The 21,079-nt window shown below is 40.5% G+C and overlaps 1 protein-coding gene across 1 annotated transcript in view; it reads right to left on the reverse strand.

Moving 5' to 3' along the window:
* Positions 1 to 417: 417 nt before the first annotated feature.
* LOC139838883 (uncharacterized) overlaps positions 418 to 21,079 on the reverse strand; it is a 67,329-nt gene continuing 46,667 nt past the window's right edge. The window contains exons 4-5 of the mRNA XM_071828899.1: positions 1,215 to 1,358; positions 418 to 432 (exon numbers count right to left, since the gene is read on the reverse strand). Coding sequence (XP_071685000.1) covers positions 418 to 432; positions 1,215 to 1,358 — 159 coding nt within the window. The remainder of the gene's footprint in view (positions 433 to 1,214; positions 1,359 to 21,079) is intronic.

Consider the following 21,079-nt stretch of genomic DNA (forward strand, 5'->3'; position numbering starts at 1 on the left):
AAAAATTAAGATAAACCTCATAAGACCTTAACAAGCAAGTGCTCACATAAATTCATGTGTAAGTGACCAACAATCTCAAATGAGAGATCAAGTCCCTAGTGACATTTTAGCACATGAAGTTATGCCATCCAAATCACTCTCTTATGAGAAATTCATAAATAAACATTACTTTGGAATTGTTTCTTGCAAGATAAAACCAAATAAAACTCTATATATCAGTAAGTAAGATCAACAATCATTGGGAAAGTAATTTGGATATTTCCAAGGGCAATATTCAAACTAATGCATATATGGTTATTTAATTCAAATCCCAATAGTAATTAATAAACCAATGCTCTAGTATTCCTATTGAATTTTATAATACACCACAATAATCTTTAAAGTATCTGCAGTGCCTTGTACTAATATTTGTATGAATCAAATAAGCAAGACCTGCAAAATAGAAAGGAATTCAAATCAGAATTCAAAACAGAATTATAAAATAGAAAAAGAAAATAGATAAAAGAAAAAGAGGAGGAAAACCACCTGGACCCTTACCTGGCCGTGGCAACCCACCAAGCAGCCCATCAACATTGGCCCAACACAGCCCATCACGGCCCGAGTACCCCTTCACGTGGATAAAGACGAAGGAGACGTCATCGTCTTCGTCTTCGTCCTGGACGCGCGGGAGCTCGCCACCGCGACGCCGACGCCACGTCCCGCGGTCGCCGCCGACGCTGCTGACCGCCAGCACACACCTGGAACCCTATAAATGGCGTGGACGCCCTCAATTTCTCCTCTCTTCGTCTCGTTTGCGCCAGAAACCGAAACCCTAGCTCGCCGGTATTCCTTCCGTCCCACCAATTCCGGCCATCCCAGGGCCAACCGCTAGGTCCAGGAGGTGCGCCTTGTCGCCCTCATCATCCTGGTGGAGTACCGCGTCCAGGGGAGCTCTGGGGAGGGAGAAATCGACCGTTCCCTTTCGCGGTGCTGCGAGAGAAATGGCGACCGCCGCGACGTCTCCGTCTCCAATCAACGCCGACGGCCCTACAGGTAGTTTCCAGGTGATTTTGCGCGTCATTTGAGCATCCTATCGAGCCCTAGCATGCGTCGTAGCTCGCTCTCACCGTCGGCCACCGTGCGCCGCCATCGGACATAGACGCCGCCGCCGCTCCGGCGACCATTAGGGAGCGGCGCCGCCACCATCATGTCCGTCTCGTCGCCCTGATTCTAACGAGCCCGCGCATGACCCCGCAGGAGCAGCCCAGCGCCGGCGACCGTCGGTAACTGGCCGTCGGCCAGCTTTTCCCTGCCACCTCGACGCCACCGTGGCGGATGACGTGGCTAGGACCCCACCAGTCATTGACTGTGGGTGTACCCTGGCCGGGTGTAATTAGCCATTTCATTTCAAATTTAAATTCCAGAAAATACTGCAACTTCAAATAATTATAGAAAAATCATATTAACTCAGAAAAATAAAAATAAGACATCAAAATTCTTATAAAAGTAAATTATATTTAATAAAAATATAATATGAAATTTTTATTTTTAATAAAGATTTAATTGTTTAATACTTGTTATTTAAAGCCTTTAATTTTAATTCTAAATTCAGTTAAAATTCAAAAATTAGGAAAAAGGTATAAAATAAATAAAAACCAGAAAGTAAATAAGGAAAACATTAAAATTAATTTTCCTTTACTATTAACTTATTAAATTATTATCAGAAGAATTTAAACCCTAGTTAATTATTAATTATTTAAAAATAATAAAATGCCAAATCCAATATTAATTTTATTCCAAAGTTATTAATAACTTCAATCTTAAAGTGAAGTTATTAATTCAAGAACTTTAGGGTATTTAGAAAACCCTAATTTCATAAGTAATAGAACCCAGAACCCATAATTTCATGTGGGACCCTAAAACCCTAATACCATTAGGCAACCTAGCTCCATTTATTCATATGAACCCTAATTTGTTCCTAACCTAAACCCTAGGTTAGGATAAGTGATCATGATATTTTCCTTTTGATCCATAGAACCATAATTAGCAAATAAATACTTACCATGTTCACATAAAATGTAGGAGCCCTATTATCCATAATTCAGTATTCCATGTATACATACCTCTCCTACCTAGTTAATCAAGTAGGGTGAGCCAAGTGTAAACCCTAGATCCTATTACTAAAACACCAACCTTAATCATTCCTACTTAGCATCACACCATCGTGATGAATTCTTATAGCAATCATATCTAATGTTTAGCATTACATACTACACTCCACTAAACCCTACAAGTGTGAGGTACTTAGGAACCATCCCATCTAAGAGCCAACCATTCTTTACTTAGTGAATCCAATAGCAAACCCTAGACAACCTCAACCTTAATTATAATACTTCTTATTACTTAAGAAGTATGTTCTTCAAAAGTTATTCTTTTGAAGTAAATAAAGACTCATCATCAACCCTCGCTTATAAGAACCTATAAACCCTAGCTAGCAATCACCAAACCGATAAATTAACCTTGATAGCAACCTTGTATGGATAATTGCTTCGGATGCCTAGGCTTAACTCAACCCTACCAGCCCTAGGTATTGATGAATCCAACTATGTTGTGATCCATCTAATACCTACTCCAGAAACTAAATGGAACCATAAACAACCATAGAACCCCTCAACCTAATTATCATACTTGTTCTTTATCAAAGGACAGGTTCTTCAAAAGTTATTCTTTTAAAGTATATGATAATTAATCATTAACCATGTCATATTATACTAAAATTGACCACTGTTCTTTACTTGTTAACATTATGTCAATTATCATTCTTTGTGTGCTCAATTGATTATTATGCTTTATCATATAACTTGTACATGATACCAAGTAATCCAACCTTAATAAGAACCTTGTTTGTGAATCACTCTAAAAGTGCAACACACCCTGAATTAATCATCACAACTCACTAATCCTAAATCATCGGGGTTAGGTCACGCTTAGAGCGATTGCATCTCATACTTATGCATTCTTGCATCCTTGCCAATCTTTTAAACATCGTCCTTACCGGACGATGATGCTATTTCAGAATTTGGAGTTATTGCGTATCAAAGACCTTGCCTGCATAATCTTGCAGTCAAGAAAGGCAAGTTCATCACTTGCTCATGGCATTTGAGTATTTCTATGAAATTACTTGCAAAGTACTATGGTTATCACTATTGCATAAAAACCAAAACCACTACTTCCATAACTATGAATATGACTATGTGGTGGGCAATGGAACCATGGATTGTGTTGATATGGTGGAGGTTCCATTGCAAGGGTTTATATCCATCTAGGATTAAACAACAAATGTCGCCAGTGATTCTTGTGCCGTAATACCCGTGTTAACCATAAGATCTGGAATGGGACGGACTAGTCAATCGTATTTCCACCTCTTGTACATCAACGGATGCGCTTACCGTAGCAGTTGTATCTGGCGGAACAACCGGAGGGTGGGGATCCCACTCTAATTCCCCACGGTAAAGCATTGCTTGCCGTAGTAGTTGTGTCTTGCGGAACAACCGGAGGGTGGGGATCCCTCTCTAATTCCCCACGGTAATGCGGTCTATGATGGGTTGCAGCTACCGGCGTAGGAGTGTATGGTAGAGCCCAGATCGCTGCCGTGGTCGGGGTCCACCCTGAAATCTACGGGAATAATGGGACCGGCGTGGACCCAGGGTCGGGGCATGCAACAAAGGGTGGGTGTGCGAGGTAGCGGAGGAATATGATTGGCTATGACCTTACTCCTGACCTCACACCAAAGGAAGTGTGGACGAGCCTGCAACTCGGTTGGCAACAAGGATAAGATCTCTTATGGGTAAAGCAACACACCTCTGCAGAGTGTAAAGAACCGTGACCTGTCACTCCCTGTTCCGGGATTTGGAACTGCGAACGCTGCCGGAAAGGAGCTCCATGAAGTTCTAGTAAATCGGTGAAGGCTGACGGACATAGTTCTTCTGAATAAAAGCAATCTTTTGAAGAAATGGTTACGAAAACTTGCATTGGTATTAGACTTTCTGGTCTAATGCTGTAGCTAGTGCACTAAACACCTCTTTCCTATAATGAACTTGTTGAGTACGCTCGTACTCATCCCACTCTTAAATCCCCTGCTTAGATATGGAGGCATCGAAGGAGGATCTACAGTGCAACTCGAAGACCGAGGAGTCAACAACTACTTCACGAGACGGGACCCTGTCAGAGGAGTCAGATACCACATCCAACAAGGAGAAAACCTAGTTTAGCCATAGAAGGGAACTAGCTTCCTAAACCTAGCTCCTATTTAGCTAGAGTCTATTCTTAGCCTCTGTAGTTAGTGAAATACTCTACAAATAGAGTTCGTGATAAGACTAGACTACGAGTCGTTCTTCTGGAGTTTATTTACAGTTTTACCTCATTGTAAAGTAGGAGGCTGTGATGATCTTATGTAATGAGTCGATGTTGTAATTCTATAGACATACCTTGGACCCGCATATGTTTTTGTTGTACCACTCTGAGCGATATAATACTAGTGGAACGGTGTTTCATTGGTGTTATATCAGACTTGCATACTACACCATGTAGTGGTATGCCGGGTCGCCACAGTTGGTATCAGAGCAAATGCTTTGACCCTAGGATTAAAACCCTTTAAAGGAGACCTATAGGATTGGTAGTGTCTATAGGAAGTTGTCCTAGGTAAACCAAATATTTCTTATGACTTGAGATGGATATTCACTTGGGAATAATCCTGACACACTTGAGTCAACATTTCTTACCTAACTTACCAAGATAAAGTAAAGTTAGTCAGATAATCCCAAACATGTAGCACATCATTAAGTCCTTAAAACAATAGATGAGTAGATCACAGTTGGTATACAATACATGGTAATCCAAAGAGAGGATACAACCATAAGGAAGATATCCTATTGGAAGATGTATACCAACACATGTTATAATTAAATAAGAGTTATCCAGATCTGTAATAGGAATGATATCAAGTGATAAAGATAATTAAGATGTCCTAATAGAAGATGTAGACCCAGATAAATAATGAATAAGTAAAATTATTCAAACTTGTAAAACAACTGATAGTAAGTGATAAATATGAGTTATATGAAGTAATATAGACCATGATAAGTCAATCATGGGAAATAAGGAAGAGTGATAGGAATAATATATGTCTACTTACATGGTAGAAATAGTAATCACATATGATTCACTTGAGATTCATTATGTGATGGAATAGAACATCATAAACATTTAGGAGGAGAACAATAAGAAGTCAAGTGCTAAACAAATAGTACAAGAATTGTGTTCCAAAACAATAAGAAAATGTGCCAAGCACATCATAACCATAGTTTTATGATAGTATAAACACTTGGAAGTATAGGAGCTTTATCCTAATAAATAGGTGTTTAGAGTAGACATGATAGAACTTAGAGATACCATGTGAGGTAGTCCTCAACAAAATGGAAGTTAAGTTCGTACTTCCGAAGAAAATTAGGTTAACTTCAACTATCCTAATTAAAACCCATAAGTGGTGATCAACCACTTATCATTTTGACCAAGACCAAACCCTGATGAGAGTAATACCTACTCTAAGTATTTCAAGGTGTTATTAAAATAATAGTACAAGTATTAAACTTGAAATAGAAATTAAGATAAACCTCATAAGACCTTAACAAGCAAGTGCTCACATAAATTCATGTGTAAGTGACCAACAATCTCAAATGAGAGATCAAGTCCCTAGTGACATTTTAGCACATGAAGTTATGCCATCCAAATCACTCTCTTATGAGAAATTCATAAATAAACATTACTTTGGAATTGTTTCTTGCAAGATAAAACCAAATAAAACTCTATATATCAGTAAGTAAGATCAACAATCATTGGGAAAGTAATTTGGATATTTCCAAGGGCAATATTCAAACTAATGCATATATGGTTATTTAATTCAAATCCCAATAGTAATTAATAAACCAATGCTCTAGTATTCCTATTGAATTTTATAATACACCACAATAATCTTTAAAGTATCTGCAGTGCCTTGTACTAATATTTGTATGAATCAAATAAGCAAGATCTGCAAAATAGAAAGGAATTCAAATCAGAATTCAAAACAGAATTATAAAATAGAAAAAGAAAACAGATAAAAGAAAAAGAGGAGGAAAACCACCTGGACCCTTACCTGGCCGTGGCAACCCACCAAGCAGCCCATCAACATTGGCCCAACACAGCCCATCACGGCCCGAGTACCCCTTCGCGTGGATAAAGACGAAGGAGACGTCGCCGTCTTCGTCTTCATCCTGGACACGCGGGAGCTCGCCACCGCGACGCCGACGCCACGTCCCGCGGTCGCCGCCGACGCTGCTGACCGCCAGCACACACCTGGAACCCTATAAATGGCGTGGACGCCCTCAATTTCTCCTCTCTTCGTCTCGTTTGCGCCAGAAACCGAAACCCTAGCTCGCCGGTATTCCTTCCGTCCCACCAATTCCGGCCATCCCAGGGCCAACCGCTAGGTCCAGGAGGTGCGCCTTGTCGCCCTCATCATCCTGGTTGAGTACCGCGTCCAGGGGAGCTCTGGGGAGGGAGAAATCGACCGTTCCCTTTCGCGGTGTGATGTCTACGTTCCCCCTCCTTTCCTCAGAGATGGTGTTGGGCCTCCAAGAGCGTAGGTTTGTAGAACAAAGAAAGCAAGTTTTCCCTTAAGTGGATACCCAAGGTTTATCGAACTCAGGGAGGAAGAGGTCAAAGATATCCCTCTCATGCAACCCTGCAACCACAAAGCAAGAAGTCTCTTGTGTCCCCAACACACCAAATAGGTGCACTAGTTCGGCGAAGAGATAGTGAAATACAGGTGGTGTGAATATATATGAGCAGTAGCAACGGTGCCAGAAAATAGCTTGCTGGCGTGTAGTTGATGGTGGTAGTATTGCAGCAGTAGTAACACAGTAAAACAGTAAACAAGCAGTAGTAACGCAGCAGTATTTAGGAACAAGGCCTAGGGATTACACTTTCACTAGTGGACACTCTCAACATTGATCACATAACAGAATAGATAAATGCATACTCTACACTTTTGTTGGATGATGAACACATTGCGTAGGATTACACGAACCCTCAATGCCGGAGTTAACAAGCTCCACAATAATGCTCATGTTTAAGTAACCTTATAGTGTAAGATAGATCAAAGGACTAAACCAAGTACTAGCATAGCATGCACACTGTCACCTTCATGCATATGTAGGAGGAATAGATCACATCAATATTATCATAGCAATAGTTAACTTCGCAATCTACAAGAGATCATGATCATAGCATAAACCAAGTACTAACACGGTGCACACACTGTCACCTTTACACACGTGCAGGAGGAATAGAACTACTTTAATAACATTGCTAGAGTAGCACATAGATAGTAGTGATACAAAACTCATATGAATCTCAATCATGTAAAGCAGCTCATGAGATTATTGTATTGAGGTACATGGGAGAGAGATGAACCACATAGCTACAGCGAAGCCCTCAGCCTCAGGGGTGAATTACACCTCCTCATCATGGGGGCAGCGATGGCGGTGAAGATGGCGGTGAAGACTGCGGTGGAGATGGCTCCGGGGGCAATTCCCCGTCCGGCAGTGCGGAACAGAGAGTTGTCCCCCGAATTGGAGTTTCGCGATGGCGGCGGCGCCCGGAGTCTTTACGGAGTTTCGTCAATTGGTACCGTGTTTTTAGGTCGAAAGGGCTTTTATAGGCGAAGAGGCGGCGCAGGGGGCACTGGGGGCACCACACCCTAGGCCAGCGGCCTAGGCCTGGCCCGCCGCCATGTGGTGTGGTGGCCCCTGGCCCCTCTCCGACTCTTCTTCGGTGTTACGACGCTTCCGGGAAAAATAGGAGGTTTGGCGTTGATTTCGTCCAATTCCGAGAATATTGCCGTAACAGCCTTTACGGAACCAAAAATAGCAGAAAACAGAACTGCACTGTGGCATCTTGTTAATAGGTTAGTTCCGGAAAATGCATGAAAATGATATAAAGTGTGAACAAAACATGTTGGTATTGTCATAAAACAAGCATGGAACATCGGAAATTATAGATACGTTGGAGACGTATCAGCATCCCCAAGCTTAGTTCCTACTCGTCCTCGAGTAGGTAAACGATAAAAGATAATTTCTGAGGTGACATGCTACCAACATAATCTTAATCATACCATTGTAAAGCATATGAGATGAATGCAGCGATTCGAAACAATGTAAATGCAATGAGTAAACAAGTGAATCATATAGCAAAGACTTTTCATGAATAGTACTTTCGAGACAAGCATCAATAAGTCTTGCATAAGAGTTACTCATAAAGCAATAAATTCATAGTAGAGACATTGAAGCAACACAATGGAAGATTAAGTTTCAGCGGTTGCTTTCAACTTGTAACATGTATATCTCATGGATAGTTGTCAATGCAAAGCAATATAACAAATGCAATAAGCAAGTATATAAGAATCAATGCACAGTTCACACAAATGTTTGCTTCTTGAGGTGGAGAAAGATAGGTGAACTGACTCAACAATAAAAGTAAAAGAATGGTCCTTCAAAGAGGAAAGCATCGATTGCTATATTTGTGCTAGAGCTTTTATTTTGAAAACATGAAACAATTTTGTCAACGGTAGTAATAAAGCATATGTATCATGTAAATTATATCTTACAAGTTGCAAGCCTCATGCATAGTATACTAATAGTGCCCGCACCTTGTCCTAATTAGCTTGGACTACCGGATCATCACAATGCACATGTTTTAACCAAGTGTCACAAAGGGGTACCTCTATGTCGAATGTACAAAGGTCTAAGGAGAAAGCTCGCATTGGATTTCTCGCTATTGATTATTCTCAACTTAGACATCCATACCGGGACAACATAGACAACAGATAATGGACTCCTCTTTTATGCATAAGCATGTAACAACAATTAATAATTTTCTCATATGAGATTGAGGATATATGTCCAAAACTGAAACTTCCACCATGGATCATGGCTTTAGTTAGCGGCCCAATGTTCTTCTCTAACAATATGCATGCTTAACCATAGGGTGGTAGATCTCTCTTACTTCAGACAAGACGGACATGCATAGCAACTCACATGAAATTCAACAATGAATAGTTGATGGCGTCCCGAGTGAACATGGTTATCGCACAACAAGCAACTTAATAAGAGATAAAGTGCATAATTACATATTCAATACCACAATAGTTTTTAAGCTATTTGTCCCATGAGCTATATATTGCAAAGGTGAATGATGGAATTTTAAAGGTAGCACTCAAGCAATTTACTTTGGAATGGCGGAAAATACCATGTAGTAGGTAGGTATGGTGGACACAAATGGCATAGTGTTGTTTGGCTCAAGGATTTGGATGCATGAGAAGTATTCCCTCTCGATACAAGGTTTAGGCTAGCAAGGTTGTTTGAAGCAAACACAAGCACGAACTAGTACAGCAAAACTCACATAAAAGACATATTACAAGCATTATAAAACTATACATCGTCTTCCTTGTTGTTCAAACACCTTACTAGAAATTATCTAGACCTTAGAGAGACCAAATATGCAAACCAAATTTTAGCATGCTCTATGTATTTCTTCATTAATGGGTGCAAAGCATATGATGCAAGAGCTTAAACATGAGCACAACAATTGCCAAGTATCACATTACCCAAGACATTTATAGCAATTACTACATGTATCACTTTCCAATTCCAACCATATAACAATTTAACGAAGAAGAAACTTCGCCATGAATACTATGAGTAGAAACCAAGGACATACTTGTCCATATGCTACAGCGGAGCGTGTCTCTCTCCCATAAAGTGAATGCTAGGATCCATTTTATTCAAACAAAACAAAAACAAAAACAAACCGACGCCCAAGAAAAAGCACATAAGATGTGATGGAATAAAAATATAGTTTCAGGGGAGGAACCTGATAATTTGTCGATGAAGAAGGGGATGCCTTGGGCATCCCCAAGCTTAGATGCTTGAGTCTTCTTGAAATATGCAGGGATGAACCACCGGGCATCCCCAAGCTTAGAGCTTTCACTCTTCTTGATCATAGTATATCATCCTCCTCTCTTGACCCTTGAAAACTTCCTCCACACCAAACTCGAAACAACTCATTAGAGGGTTAGTGCACAATAAAAATTCACATATTCAGAGGTGACACAATCATTCTTAACACTTCTGGACATTGCATAATGCTACTGGACATTAGTGGATCAAAGAAATTCATCCAACATAGCAAAAGAGGCAATGCGAAATAAAAGGCAGAATCTGTCAAAACAGAACAGTTCGTATTGACGAATTTTAAAATGGCACCAGACTTGCTCAAATGAAAATGCTCAAATTGAATGAAAGTTGCGTACATATCTGAGGATCATGCACGTAAATTGGCTTAATTTTCTGAGCTACCTACAGGGAGGTGGACCCAGATTCGTGACAGCAAAGAAATCTGGAACTGTGCAGTAATCCAAATCTAGTACTTACTTTTCTATCAACGGCTTAACTTGGCACAACAAAACACAAAACTAAGATAAGGAGAGGTTGCTACAGTAGTAAACAACTTCCAAGACACAAAATAAAAACAAAGTACTGTAGCAAAATAACACATGGGTTATCTCCCAAGAAGTTCTTTTCTTTATAGCCATTAAGATGGGCTCAGCAGTTTTAATGATGCACTCACAAGAAATAATAATTGAAGCGAAAGAGAGCATCCAGAGGCAAATTCAAAACACATTTAAGTCTAACATGCTTCCTATGCATAGGAATCTTGTAAGTAAACAAGTTCATGAAGAGCAAAGTAACAAGCATAGGAAGATAAAACAAGTATAGCTTCAAAAATTTCAGCACATAGAGAGGTGTTTTAGTAACATGAAAATTTCTACAACCATATTTTCCTCTCTCATAATAACTTTCAGTAGCAACATTAGCAAACTCAACAATATAACTATCACATAAAGCATTCTTATCATGAGTCTCATGCATAAAATTATTACTCTCCACATAGGCATAATCAATTTTATTAGTTGTAGTGGGAGCAAATTCAACAAAGTAGCTATCATTATTATTATTCTCATCAAGTGTAGGAGGCATAGTATTATCATCATAAAAATTACTCTCCATAGTAGGCGGCACTAAAAGACCAATATCATTATAATCATCATAAATAGGAGGCAAAGTATCATCAAAGTAAATTTTCTCCTCCATGCCCGGGGGACTAAAAAGATCATGCTCATCAAAACCAGCTTCCCCAAGCTTAGAATTTTCCATATCATTAGCAACAATGGTATTCAAAGTGTTCATACTAACATGTTCCATGGGTTTTTTAATTTTCGCATTAAACCATTCATGTCTTGACTCAGTAAATAGAACAAAGAGCTCACAGATGTTTTCCATTATGCCTTACTAGTGTAAACAAGAAACAAAAAGTTGCAATTGCAGGATCTAAAGGAAATAGCTTCGAGCACAAACACAATGGTGCCAAAAAGTACTTTACCTGGAACCGGAGTATGAGTGCCTTTACCTTTCCTCCCCGCAACGGCGCTTTAAAAGTGCTTGATGTCTACGTTCCCCCTCCTTTCTCAGAGACAGTGTTGGGCCTCCAAGAGCAGAGGTTTGTAGAACAAAGAAGAAGTTTTCCCTTAAGTGGATACCCAAGGTTTATCGAACTCAGGGAGGAAGAGGTCAAAGATATCCCTCTCATGCAACCCTGCAACCACAAAGCAAGAAGTCTCTTGTGTCCCCAACACACCAAATAGGTGCACTAGTTCGGCGAAGAGATAGTGAAATACAGGTGGTGTGAATATATATGAGCAAAGAGCAACGGTGCGTAAAATAGCTTGTCGGGCGTGTAGTTGATGGTGGTAGTATTGCAGCAAGAGTAGTAACACAAAGAAACAGTAAACAAGCAGTAATTAGCAACGCAGTATTTAGGAACAAGGCCTAGGGATTACACTTTCACTAGTGGACACTCTCAACATTGATCACATAACAGAATAGATAAATGCATACTCTACACTTTTGTTGGATGATGAACACATTGCGTAGGATTACACGAACCCTCAATGCCGGAGTTAACAAGCTCCACAATAATGCTCATGTTTAAGTAACCTTATAGTGTAAGATAGATCAAAGGACTAAACCAAGTACTAGCATAGCATGCACACTGTCACCTTCATGCATATGTAGGAGGAATAGATCACATCAATATTATCATAGCAATAGTTAACTTCGCAGGAGGAATAGAACTACTTTAATAACATTGCTAGAGTAGCACATAGATAGTAGTGATACAAAACTCATATGAATCTCAATCATGTAAAGCAGCTCATGAGATTATTGTATTGAGGTACATGGGAGAGAGATGAACCACATAGCTACAGCGAAGCCCTCAGCCTCAGGGGTGAATTACTCCCTCCTCATCATGGGGGCAGCGATGGCGCCGAAGATGGCGGTGAAGACGGCGGTGGAGATGGCTCCTGGCAATTCCCCGTCCGCAGGTGCCGAACAGAGAGTTCTGTCCCCGAATTGAGTTTCGCGATATGGCGGCGGCGCCCTGGAGTCTTTCTCGAGTTTCGTCAATTGGTACTGCGTTTTTAGGTCGAAAGGGCTTTTATAGGCGAAGAGGCGGCGCAGGGGGCACTGGGCGCCACACCCTAGGCCGGCGCGGCCTAGGCCTGGCCCGCGCCGCCATGTGGTGTGGTGGCCCCCTGGCCCCTCTCCGACTCTTCTTCGGTGTTCTGGACGCTTCCGGGAAAAATAGGAGGTTTGGCGTTGATTTCGTCCAATTCCGAGAATATTGCCAGAACAGCCTTTCTGGAACCAAAAATAGCAGAAAACAGGAACTGGCACTGTGGCATCTTGTTAATAGGTTAGTTCCGGAAAATGCATGAAAATGATATAAAGTGTGAACAAAACATGTTGGTATTGTCATAAAACAAGCATGGAACATCGGAAATTATAGATACGTTGGAGACGTATCACGGTGCTGCGAGAGAAATGGAGACCGCCGCGACGTCTCCGTCTCCAATCAACGCCGACGACCCTACAGGTAGTTTCCAGGTGATTTTGCGCGTCATTTGAGCATCCTATCGAGCCCTAGCATGCGTCGTAGCTCGCTCTCACCGTCGGCCACCGTGCACCGCCGTCGGACATAGACGCCGCCGCCGCTCCGGCGACCATTAGGGAGCGGCGCCGCCACCATCATGTTCGTCTCGTCGCCCTGATTCTAACGAGCCCGCGCATGACCCCGCAGGAGCAGCCCAGCGCCGGCGACCGTCGGTAACTGGCCGTCGGCCAGCTTTTCCCTGCCACCTCGACGCCACCGTGGCGGATGACGTGGCTAGGACCCCACCGGGTCATTGATCGGTGGGTGTACCCCCCGGCCGGTGTAATTAGCCATTTCATTTCAAATTTAAATTCCTTAAAATACCGCAACTTCAAATAATTATAGAAAAATCATATTAACTCGTAAAAATAAAAATAAGACATCAAAATTCTTATAAAAGTAAATTATATTTAATAAAAATATAATATGAAATTTTTATTTTTAATAAAGATTTAATTGTTTAATACTTGTTATTTAAAGCCTTTAATTTTAATTCTAAATTCAGTTAAAATTCAAAAATTAGGAAAAAGGTATAAAATAAATAAAAACCAGAAAGTAAATAAGGAAAACATTAAAATTAATTTTCCTTTACTATTAACTTATTAAATTATTATCAGAAGAATTTAAACCCTAGTTAATTATTAATTATTTAAAAATAATAAAATGCCAAATCCAATATTAATTTTATTCCAAAGTTATTAATAACTTCAATCTTAAAGTGAAGTTATTAATTCAAGAACTTTAGGGTATTTAGAAAACCCTAATTTCATAAGTAATAGAACCCAGAACCCATAATTTCATGTGGGACCCTAAAACCCTAATACCATTAGGCAACCTAGCTCCATTTATTCATATGAACCCTAATTTGTTCCTAACCTAAACCCTAGGTTAGGATAAGTGATCATGATATTTTCCTTTTGATCCATAGAACCATAATTAGCAAATAAATACTTACCATGTTGACATAAATTGTAGGAGCCCTATTATCCAGCATTCAAGCATTCCATGTATACATAACTCTCCTACCTAGTTAATCAAGTAGGGTGAGCCAAGTGTAAACCCTAGATCCTATTACTAAAACACCAACCTTAATCATTCCTACTTAGCATCACACCATCGTGATGAATTCTTATAGCAATCATATCTAATGTTTAGCATTACATACTACACTCCACTAAACCCTACAAGTGTGAGGTACTTAGGAACCATCCCATCTAAGAGCCAACCATTCTTTACTTAGTGAATCCAATAGCAAACCCTAGACAACCTCAACCTTAATTATAATACTTCTTATTACTTAAGAAGTATGTTCTTCAAAAGTTATTCTTTTGAAGTAAATAAAGACTCATCATCAACCCCTGCTTATAAGAACCTATAAACCCTAGCTAGCAATCACCAGCCAGATAAATTAACCTTGATAGCAACCTTGTATGGATAATTGCTTCGGATGCCTAGGCTTAACTCAACCCTACCAGCCCTAGGTATTGATGAATCCAACTATGTTGTGATCCATCTAATACCTACTCCTTAAACTAAATGGAACCATAAACAACCATAGAACCCCTCAACCTAATTATCATACTTGTTCTTTATCAAAGGACAGTTCTTCAAAAGTTATTCTTTTAAAGTATATGATAATTAATCATTAACCATGTCATATTATACTAAAATTGACCACTGTTCTTTACTTGTTAACATTATGTCAATTATCATTCTTTGTGTGCTCAATTGATTATTATGCTTTATCATATAACTTGTACATGATACCAAGTAATCCAACCTTAATAAGAACCTTGTTTGTGAATCACTCTAAAAGTGCAACACACCCTGAATTAATCATCACAACTCACTAATCCTAAATCATCGGGGTTAGGTCACGCTTAGAGCGATTGCATCTCATACTTATGCATTCTTGCATCCTTGCCAATCTTTTAAACATCGTCCTTACTTAGACGATGATGCTATTTCAGAATTTGGAGTTATTGCGTATCAAAGACCTTGCCCGCATAATCTTGCAGTCAAGAAAGGCAAGTTCATCACTTGCTCATGGCATTTGAGTATTTCTATGAAATTACTTGCAAAGTACTATGGTTATCACTATTGCATAAAAACCAAAACCACTACTTCCATAACTATGAATATGACTATGTGGTGGGCAATGGAACCATGGATTGTGTTGATATGGTGGAGGTTCCATTGCAAGGGTTTATATCCATCTAGGATTAAACAACAAATGTCGCCAGTGATTCTTGTGCCGTAATACCCGTGTTAACCATAAGATCCTGAATGGGACGGACTAGTCAATCGTATTTCCACCTCTTGTACATCAACGGATGCGCTTACCGTAGCGCTTGTATCTCCGGAACAATCCTGAGGGTGGGGATCCCACTCTAATTCCCCACGGTAAAGCATTGCTTGCCGTAGTAGTTGTGTCTTGCGGAACAACCGGAGGGTGGGGATCCCTCTCTAATTCCCCACGGTAATGCGGTCTATGATGGGTTGCAGCTACCGGCGTAGGAGTGTATGGTAGAGCCCAAAGATCGCTGTCGTGGTCGGGGTCCACCCCGAAATCTACGGGAATAATGGGACCGGCGTGGACCCGTGGTCGGGCATGCAACAAAGGGTGGGTGTGCGAGGTAGCGGAGGAATATGATTGGCTATGACCTTACTCCTGACCTCACACCAAAGGAAGTGTGGACGAGCCTGCAACTCGGTTGGCAACAAGGATAAGATCTCTTATGGGTAAAGCAACACACCTCTCGCAGAGTGTAAAGAACCGTGACCTGTCACTCCTCGTTCCGGGATTTGGAATCGCTGAACGCTGCCGGAAAGGAGCTCCATGAAGTTCTAGTAAATCGGTGAAGGCTGACGGACATAGTTCTTCTGAATAAAAGCAATCTTTTGAAGAAATGGTTACGAAAACTTGCATTGGTATTAGACTTTCTGGTCTAATGCTGTAGCTAGTGCACTAAACACCTCTTTCCTATAATGAACTTGTTGAGTACGCTCGTACTCATCCCACTCTTAAATCCCCTGCTTAGATATGGAGGCATCGAAGGAGGATCTACAGTGCAACTCGAAGACCGAGGAGTCAACAACTACTTCACGAGACGGGACCCTGTCAGAGGAGTCAGATACCACATCCAACAAGGAGAAAACCTAGTTTAGCCATAGAAGGGAACTAGCTTCCTAAACCTAGCTCCTATTTAGCTAGAGTCTATTCTTAGCCTCTGTAGTTAGTGAAATACTCTACAAATAGAGTTCGTGATAAGACTAGACTACGAGTCGTTCTTCTGGAGTTTATTTACAGTTTTACCTCATTGTAAAGTAGGAGGCTGTGATGATCTTATGTAACAGAGTCGATGTTGTAATTCTATAGACATACCTTGGACCCGCATATGTTTTTGTTGTACCACTCTGAGCGATATAATACTAGTGGAACGGTGTTTCATTGGTGTTATATCAGACTTGCATACTACACCATGTAGTGGTATGCCGGGTCGCCACAGTTGGTATCAGAGCAAATGCTTTGACCCTAGGATTAAAACCCTTTAAAGGAGACCTATAGGATTGGTAGTGTCTATAGGAAGTTGTCCTAGGTAAACCAAATATTTCTTATGACTTGAGATGGATATTCACTTGGGAATAATCCTGACACACTTGAGTCAACATTTCTTACCTAACTTACCAAGATAAAGTAAAGTTAGTCAGATAATCCCAAACATGTAGCACATCATTAAGTCCTTAAAACAATAGATGAGTAGATCACAGTTGGTATACAATACATGGTAATCCAAAGAGAGGATACAACCATAAGGAAGATATCCTATTGGAAGATGTATACCAACACATGTTATAATTAAATAAGAGTTATCCAGATCTGTAATAGGAATGATATCAAGTGATAAAGATAATTAAGATGTCCTAATAGAAGATGTAGACCCAGATAAATAATGAATAAGTAAAATTATTCAAACTTGTAAAACAACTGATAGTAAGTGATAAATATGAGTTATATGAAGTAATATAGACCATGATAAGTCAATCATGGGAAATAAGGAAGAGTGATAGGAATAATATATGTCTACTTACATGGTAGAAATAGTAATCACATATGATTCACTTGAGATTCATTATGTGATGGAATAGAACATCATAAACATTTAGGAGGAGAACAATAAGAAGTCAAGTGCTAAACAAATAGTACAAGAATTGTGTTCCAAAACAATAAGAAAATGTGCCAAGCACATCATAACCATAGTTTTATGATAGTATAAACACTTGGAAGTATAGGAGCTTTATCCTAATAAATAGGTGTTTAGAGTAGACATGATAGAACTTAGAGATACCATGTGAGGTAGTCCTCAACAAAATGGAAGTTAAGTTCGTACTTCCGAAGAAAATTAGGTTAACTTCAACTATCCTAATTAAAACCCATAAGTGGTGATCAACCACTTATCATTTTGACCAAGACCAAACCCTGATGAGAGTAATACCTACTCTAAGTATTTCAAGGTGTTATTAAAATAATAGTACAAGTATTAAACTTGAAATAGAAATTAAGATAAACCTCATAAGACCTTAACAAGCAAGTGCTCACATAAATTCATGTGTAAGTGACCAACAATCTCAAATGAGAGATCAAGTCCCTAGTGACATTTTAGCACATGAAGTTATGCCATCCAAATCACTCTCTTATGAGAAATTCATAAATAAACATTACTTTGGAATTGTTTCTTGCAAGATAAAACCAAATAAAACTCTATATATCAGTAAGTAAGATCAACAATCATTGGGAAAGTAATTTGGATATTTCCAAGGGCAATATTCAAACTAATGCATATATGGTTATTTAATTCAAATCCCAATAGTAATTAATAAACCAATGCTCTAGTATTCCTATTGAATTTTATAATACACCACAATAATCTTTAAAGTATCTGCAGTGCCTTGTACTAATATTTGTATGAATCAAATAAGCAAGATCTGCAAAATAGAAAGGAATTCAAATCAGAATTCAAAACAGAATTATAAAATAGAAAAAGAAAACAGATAAAAGAAAAAGAGGAGGAAAACCACCTGGACCCTTACCTGGCCGTGGCAACCCACCAAGCAGCCCATCAACATTGGCCCAACACAGCCCATCACGGCCCGAGTACCCCTTCGCGTGGATAAAGACGAAGGAGACGTCGCCGTCTTCGTCTTCATCCTGGACACGCGGGAGCTCGCCACCGCGACGCCGACGCCACGTCCCGCGGTCGCCGCCGACGCTGCTGACCGCCAGCACACACCTGGAACCCTATAAATGGCGTGGACGCCCTCAATTTCTCCTCTCTTCGTCTCGTTTGCGCCAGAAACCGAAACCCTAGCTCGCCGGTATTCCTTCCGTCCCACCAATTCCGGCCATCCCAGGGCCAACCGCTAGGTCCAGGAGGTGCGCCTTGTCGCCCTCATCATCCTGGTTGAGTACCGCGTCCAGGGGAGCTCTGGGGAGGGAGAAATCGACCGTTCCCTTTCGCGGTGTGATGTCTACGTTCCCCCTCCTTTCCTGTAGACAGTGTTGGGCCTCCAAGAGCAGAGGTTTGTAGAACAGCAGCAAGTTTTCCCTTAAGTGGATACCCAAGGTTTATCGAACTCAGGGAGGAAGAGGTCAAAGATATCCCTCTCATGCAACCCTGCAACCACAAAGCAAGAAGTCTCTTGTGTCCCCAACACACCAAATAGGTGCACTAGTTCGGCGAAGAGATAGTGAAATACAGGTGGTGTGAATATATATGAGCAGTAGCAACGGTGCCAGAAAATAGCTTGCTGGCGTGTAGTTGATGGTGGTAGTATTGCAGCAGTAGTAACACAGTAAAACAAAGAAACAAGCAAAGAGTAACGCAGCAGTATTTAGGAACAAGGCCTAGGGATTACACTTTCACTAGTGGACACTCTCAACATTGATCACATAACAGAATAGATAAATGCATACTCTACACTTTTGTTGGATGATGAACACATTGCGTAGGATTACACGAACCCTCAATGCCGGAGTTAACAAGCTCCACAATAATGCTCATGTTTAAGTAACCTTATAGTGTAAGATAGATCAAAGGACTAAACCAAGTACTAGCATAGCATGCACACTGTCACCTTCATGCATATGTAGGAGGAATAGATCACATCAATATTATCATAGCAATAGTTAACTTCGCAATCTACAAGAGATCATGATCATAGCATAAACCAAGTACTAACACGGTGCACACACTGTCACCTTTACACACGTGCAGGAGGAATAGAACTACTTTAATAACATTGCTAGAGTAGCACATAGATAGTAGTGATACAAAACTCATATGAATCTCAATCATGTAAAGCAGCTCATGAGATTATTGTATTGAGGTACATGGGAGAGAGATGAACCACATAGCTACAGCGAAGCCCTCAGCCTCAGGGGTGAATTACTCCCTCCTCATCATGGGGGCAGCGATGGCGGTGAAGATGGCGGTGAAGACTGCGGTGGAGATGGCTCCGGGGGCAATTCCCCGTCCGGCAGGGTGCCGGAACAGAGAGTTCTGTCCCCCCGAATTGGAGTTTCGCGATGGCGGCGGCGCCCCTGGAGTCTTTCTGGAGTTTCGTCAATTGGTACTGTGTTTTTAGGTCGAAAGGGCTTTTATAGGCGAAGAGGCGGCGCAGGGGGGCACCTGGGGGCACCACACCCTAGGCCAGCGCGGCCTAGGCCTGGCCCGCGCCGCCATGTGGTGTGGTGGCCCCCTGGCCCCTCTCCGACTCTTCTTCGGTGTTCTGGACGCTTCCGGGAAAAATAGGAGGTTTGGCGTTGATTTCGTCCAATTCCGAGAATATTGCCAGAACAGCCTTTCTGGAACCAAAAATAGCAGAAACAGAACGGCACTGTGGCATCTTGTTAATAGGTTAGTTCCGGAAAATGCATGAAAATGATATAAAGTGTGAACAAAACATGTTGGTATTGTCATAAAACAAGCATGGAACATCGGAAATTATAGATACGTTGGAGACGTATCAGCATCCCCAAGCTTAGTTCCTACTCGTCCTCGAGTAGGTAAACGATAAAAGATAATTTCTGAGGTGACATGCTACCAACATAATCTTAATCATACCATTGTAAAGCATATGAGATGAATGCAGCGATTCGAAACAATGTAAATGCAATGAGTAAACAAGTGAATCATATAGCAAAGACTTTTCATGAATAGTACTTTCGAGACAAGCATCAATAAGTCTTGCATAAGAGTTACTCATAAAGCAATAAATTCATAGTAGAGACATTGAAGCAACACAATGGAAGATTAAGTTTCAGCGGTTGCTTTCAACTTGTAACATGTATATCTCATGGATAGTTGTCAATGCAAAGCAATATAACAAATGCAATAAGCAAGTATATAAGAATCAATGCACAGTTCACACAAATGTTTGCTTCTTGAGGTGGAGAAAGATAGGTGAACTGACTCAACAATAAAAGTAAAAGAATGGTCCTTCAAAGAGGAAAGCATCGATTGCTATATTTGTGCTAGAGCTTTTATTTTGAAAACATGAAACAATTTTGTCAACGGTAGTAATAAAGCATATGTATCATGTAAATTATATCTTACAAGTTGCAAGCCTCATGCATAGTATACTAATAGTGCCCGCACCTTGTCCTAATTAGCTTGGACTACCGGATCATCACAATGCACATGTTTTAACCAAGTGTCACAAAGGGGTACCTCTATGCCGCCTGTACAAAGGTCTAAGGAGAAAGCTCGCATTGGATTTCTCGCTATTGATTATTCTCAACTTAGACATCCATACCGGGACAACATAGACAACAGATAATGGACTCCTCTTTTATGCATAAGCATGTAACAACAATTAATAATTTTCTCATATGAGATTGAGGATATATGTCCAAAACTGAAACTTCCACCATGGATCATGGCTTTAGTTA

The sequence above is a fragment of the Lolium perenne genome, chromosome 4, assembly GCF_019359855.2.
Source record: "Lolium perenne isolate Kyuss_39 chromosome 4, Kyuss_2.0, whole genome shotgun sequence".
Taxonomy (NCBI): domain Eukaryota; kingdom Viridiplantae; phylum Streptophyta; class Magnoliopsida; order Poales; family Poaceae; genus Lolium; species Lolium perenne.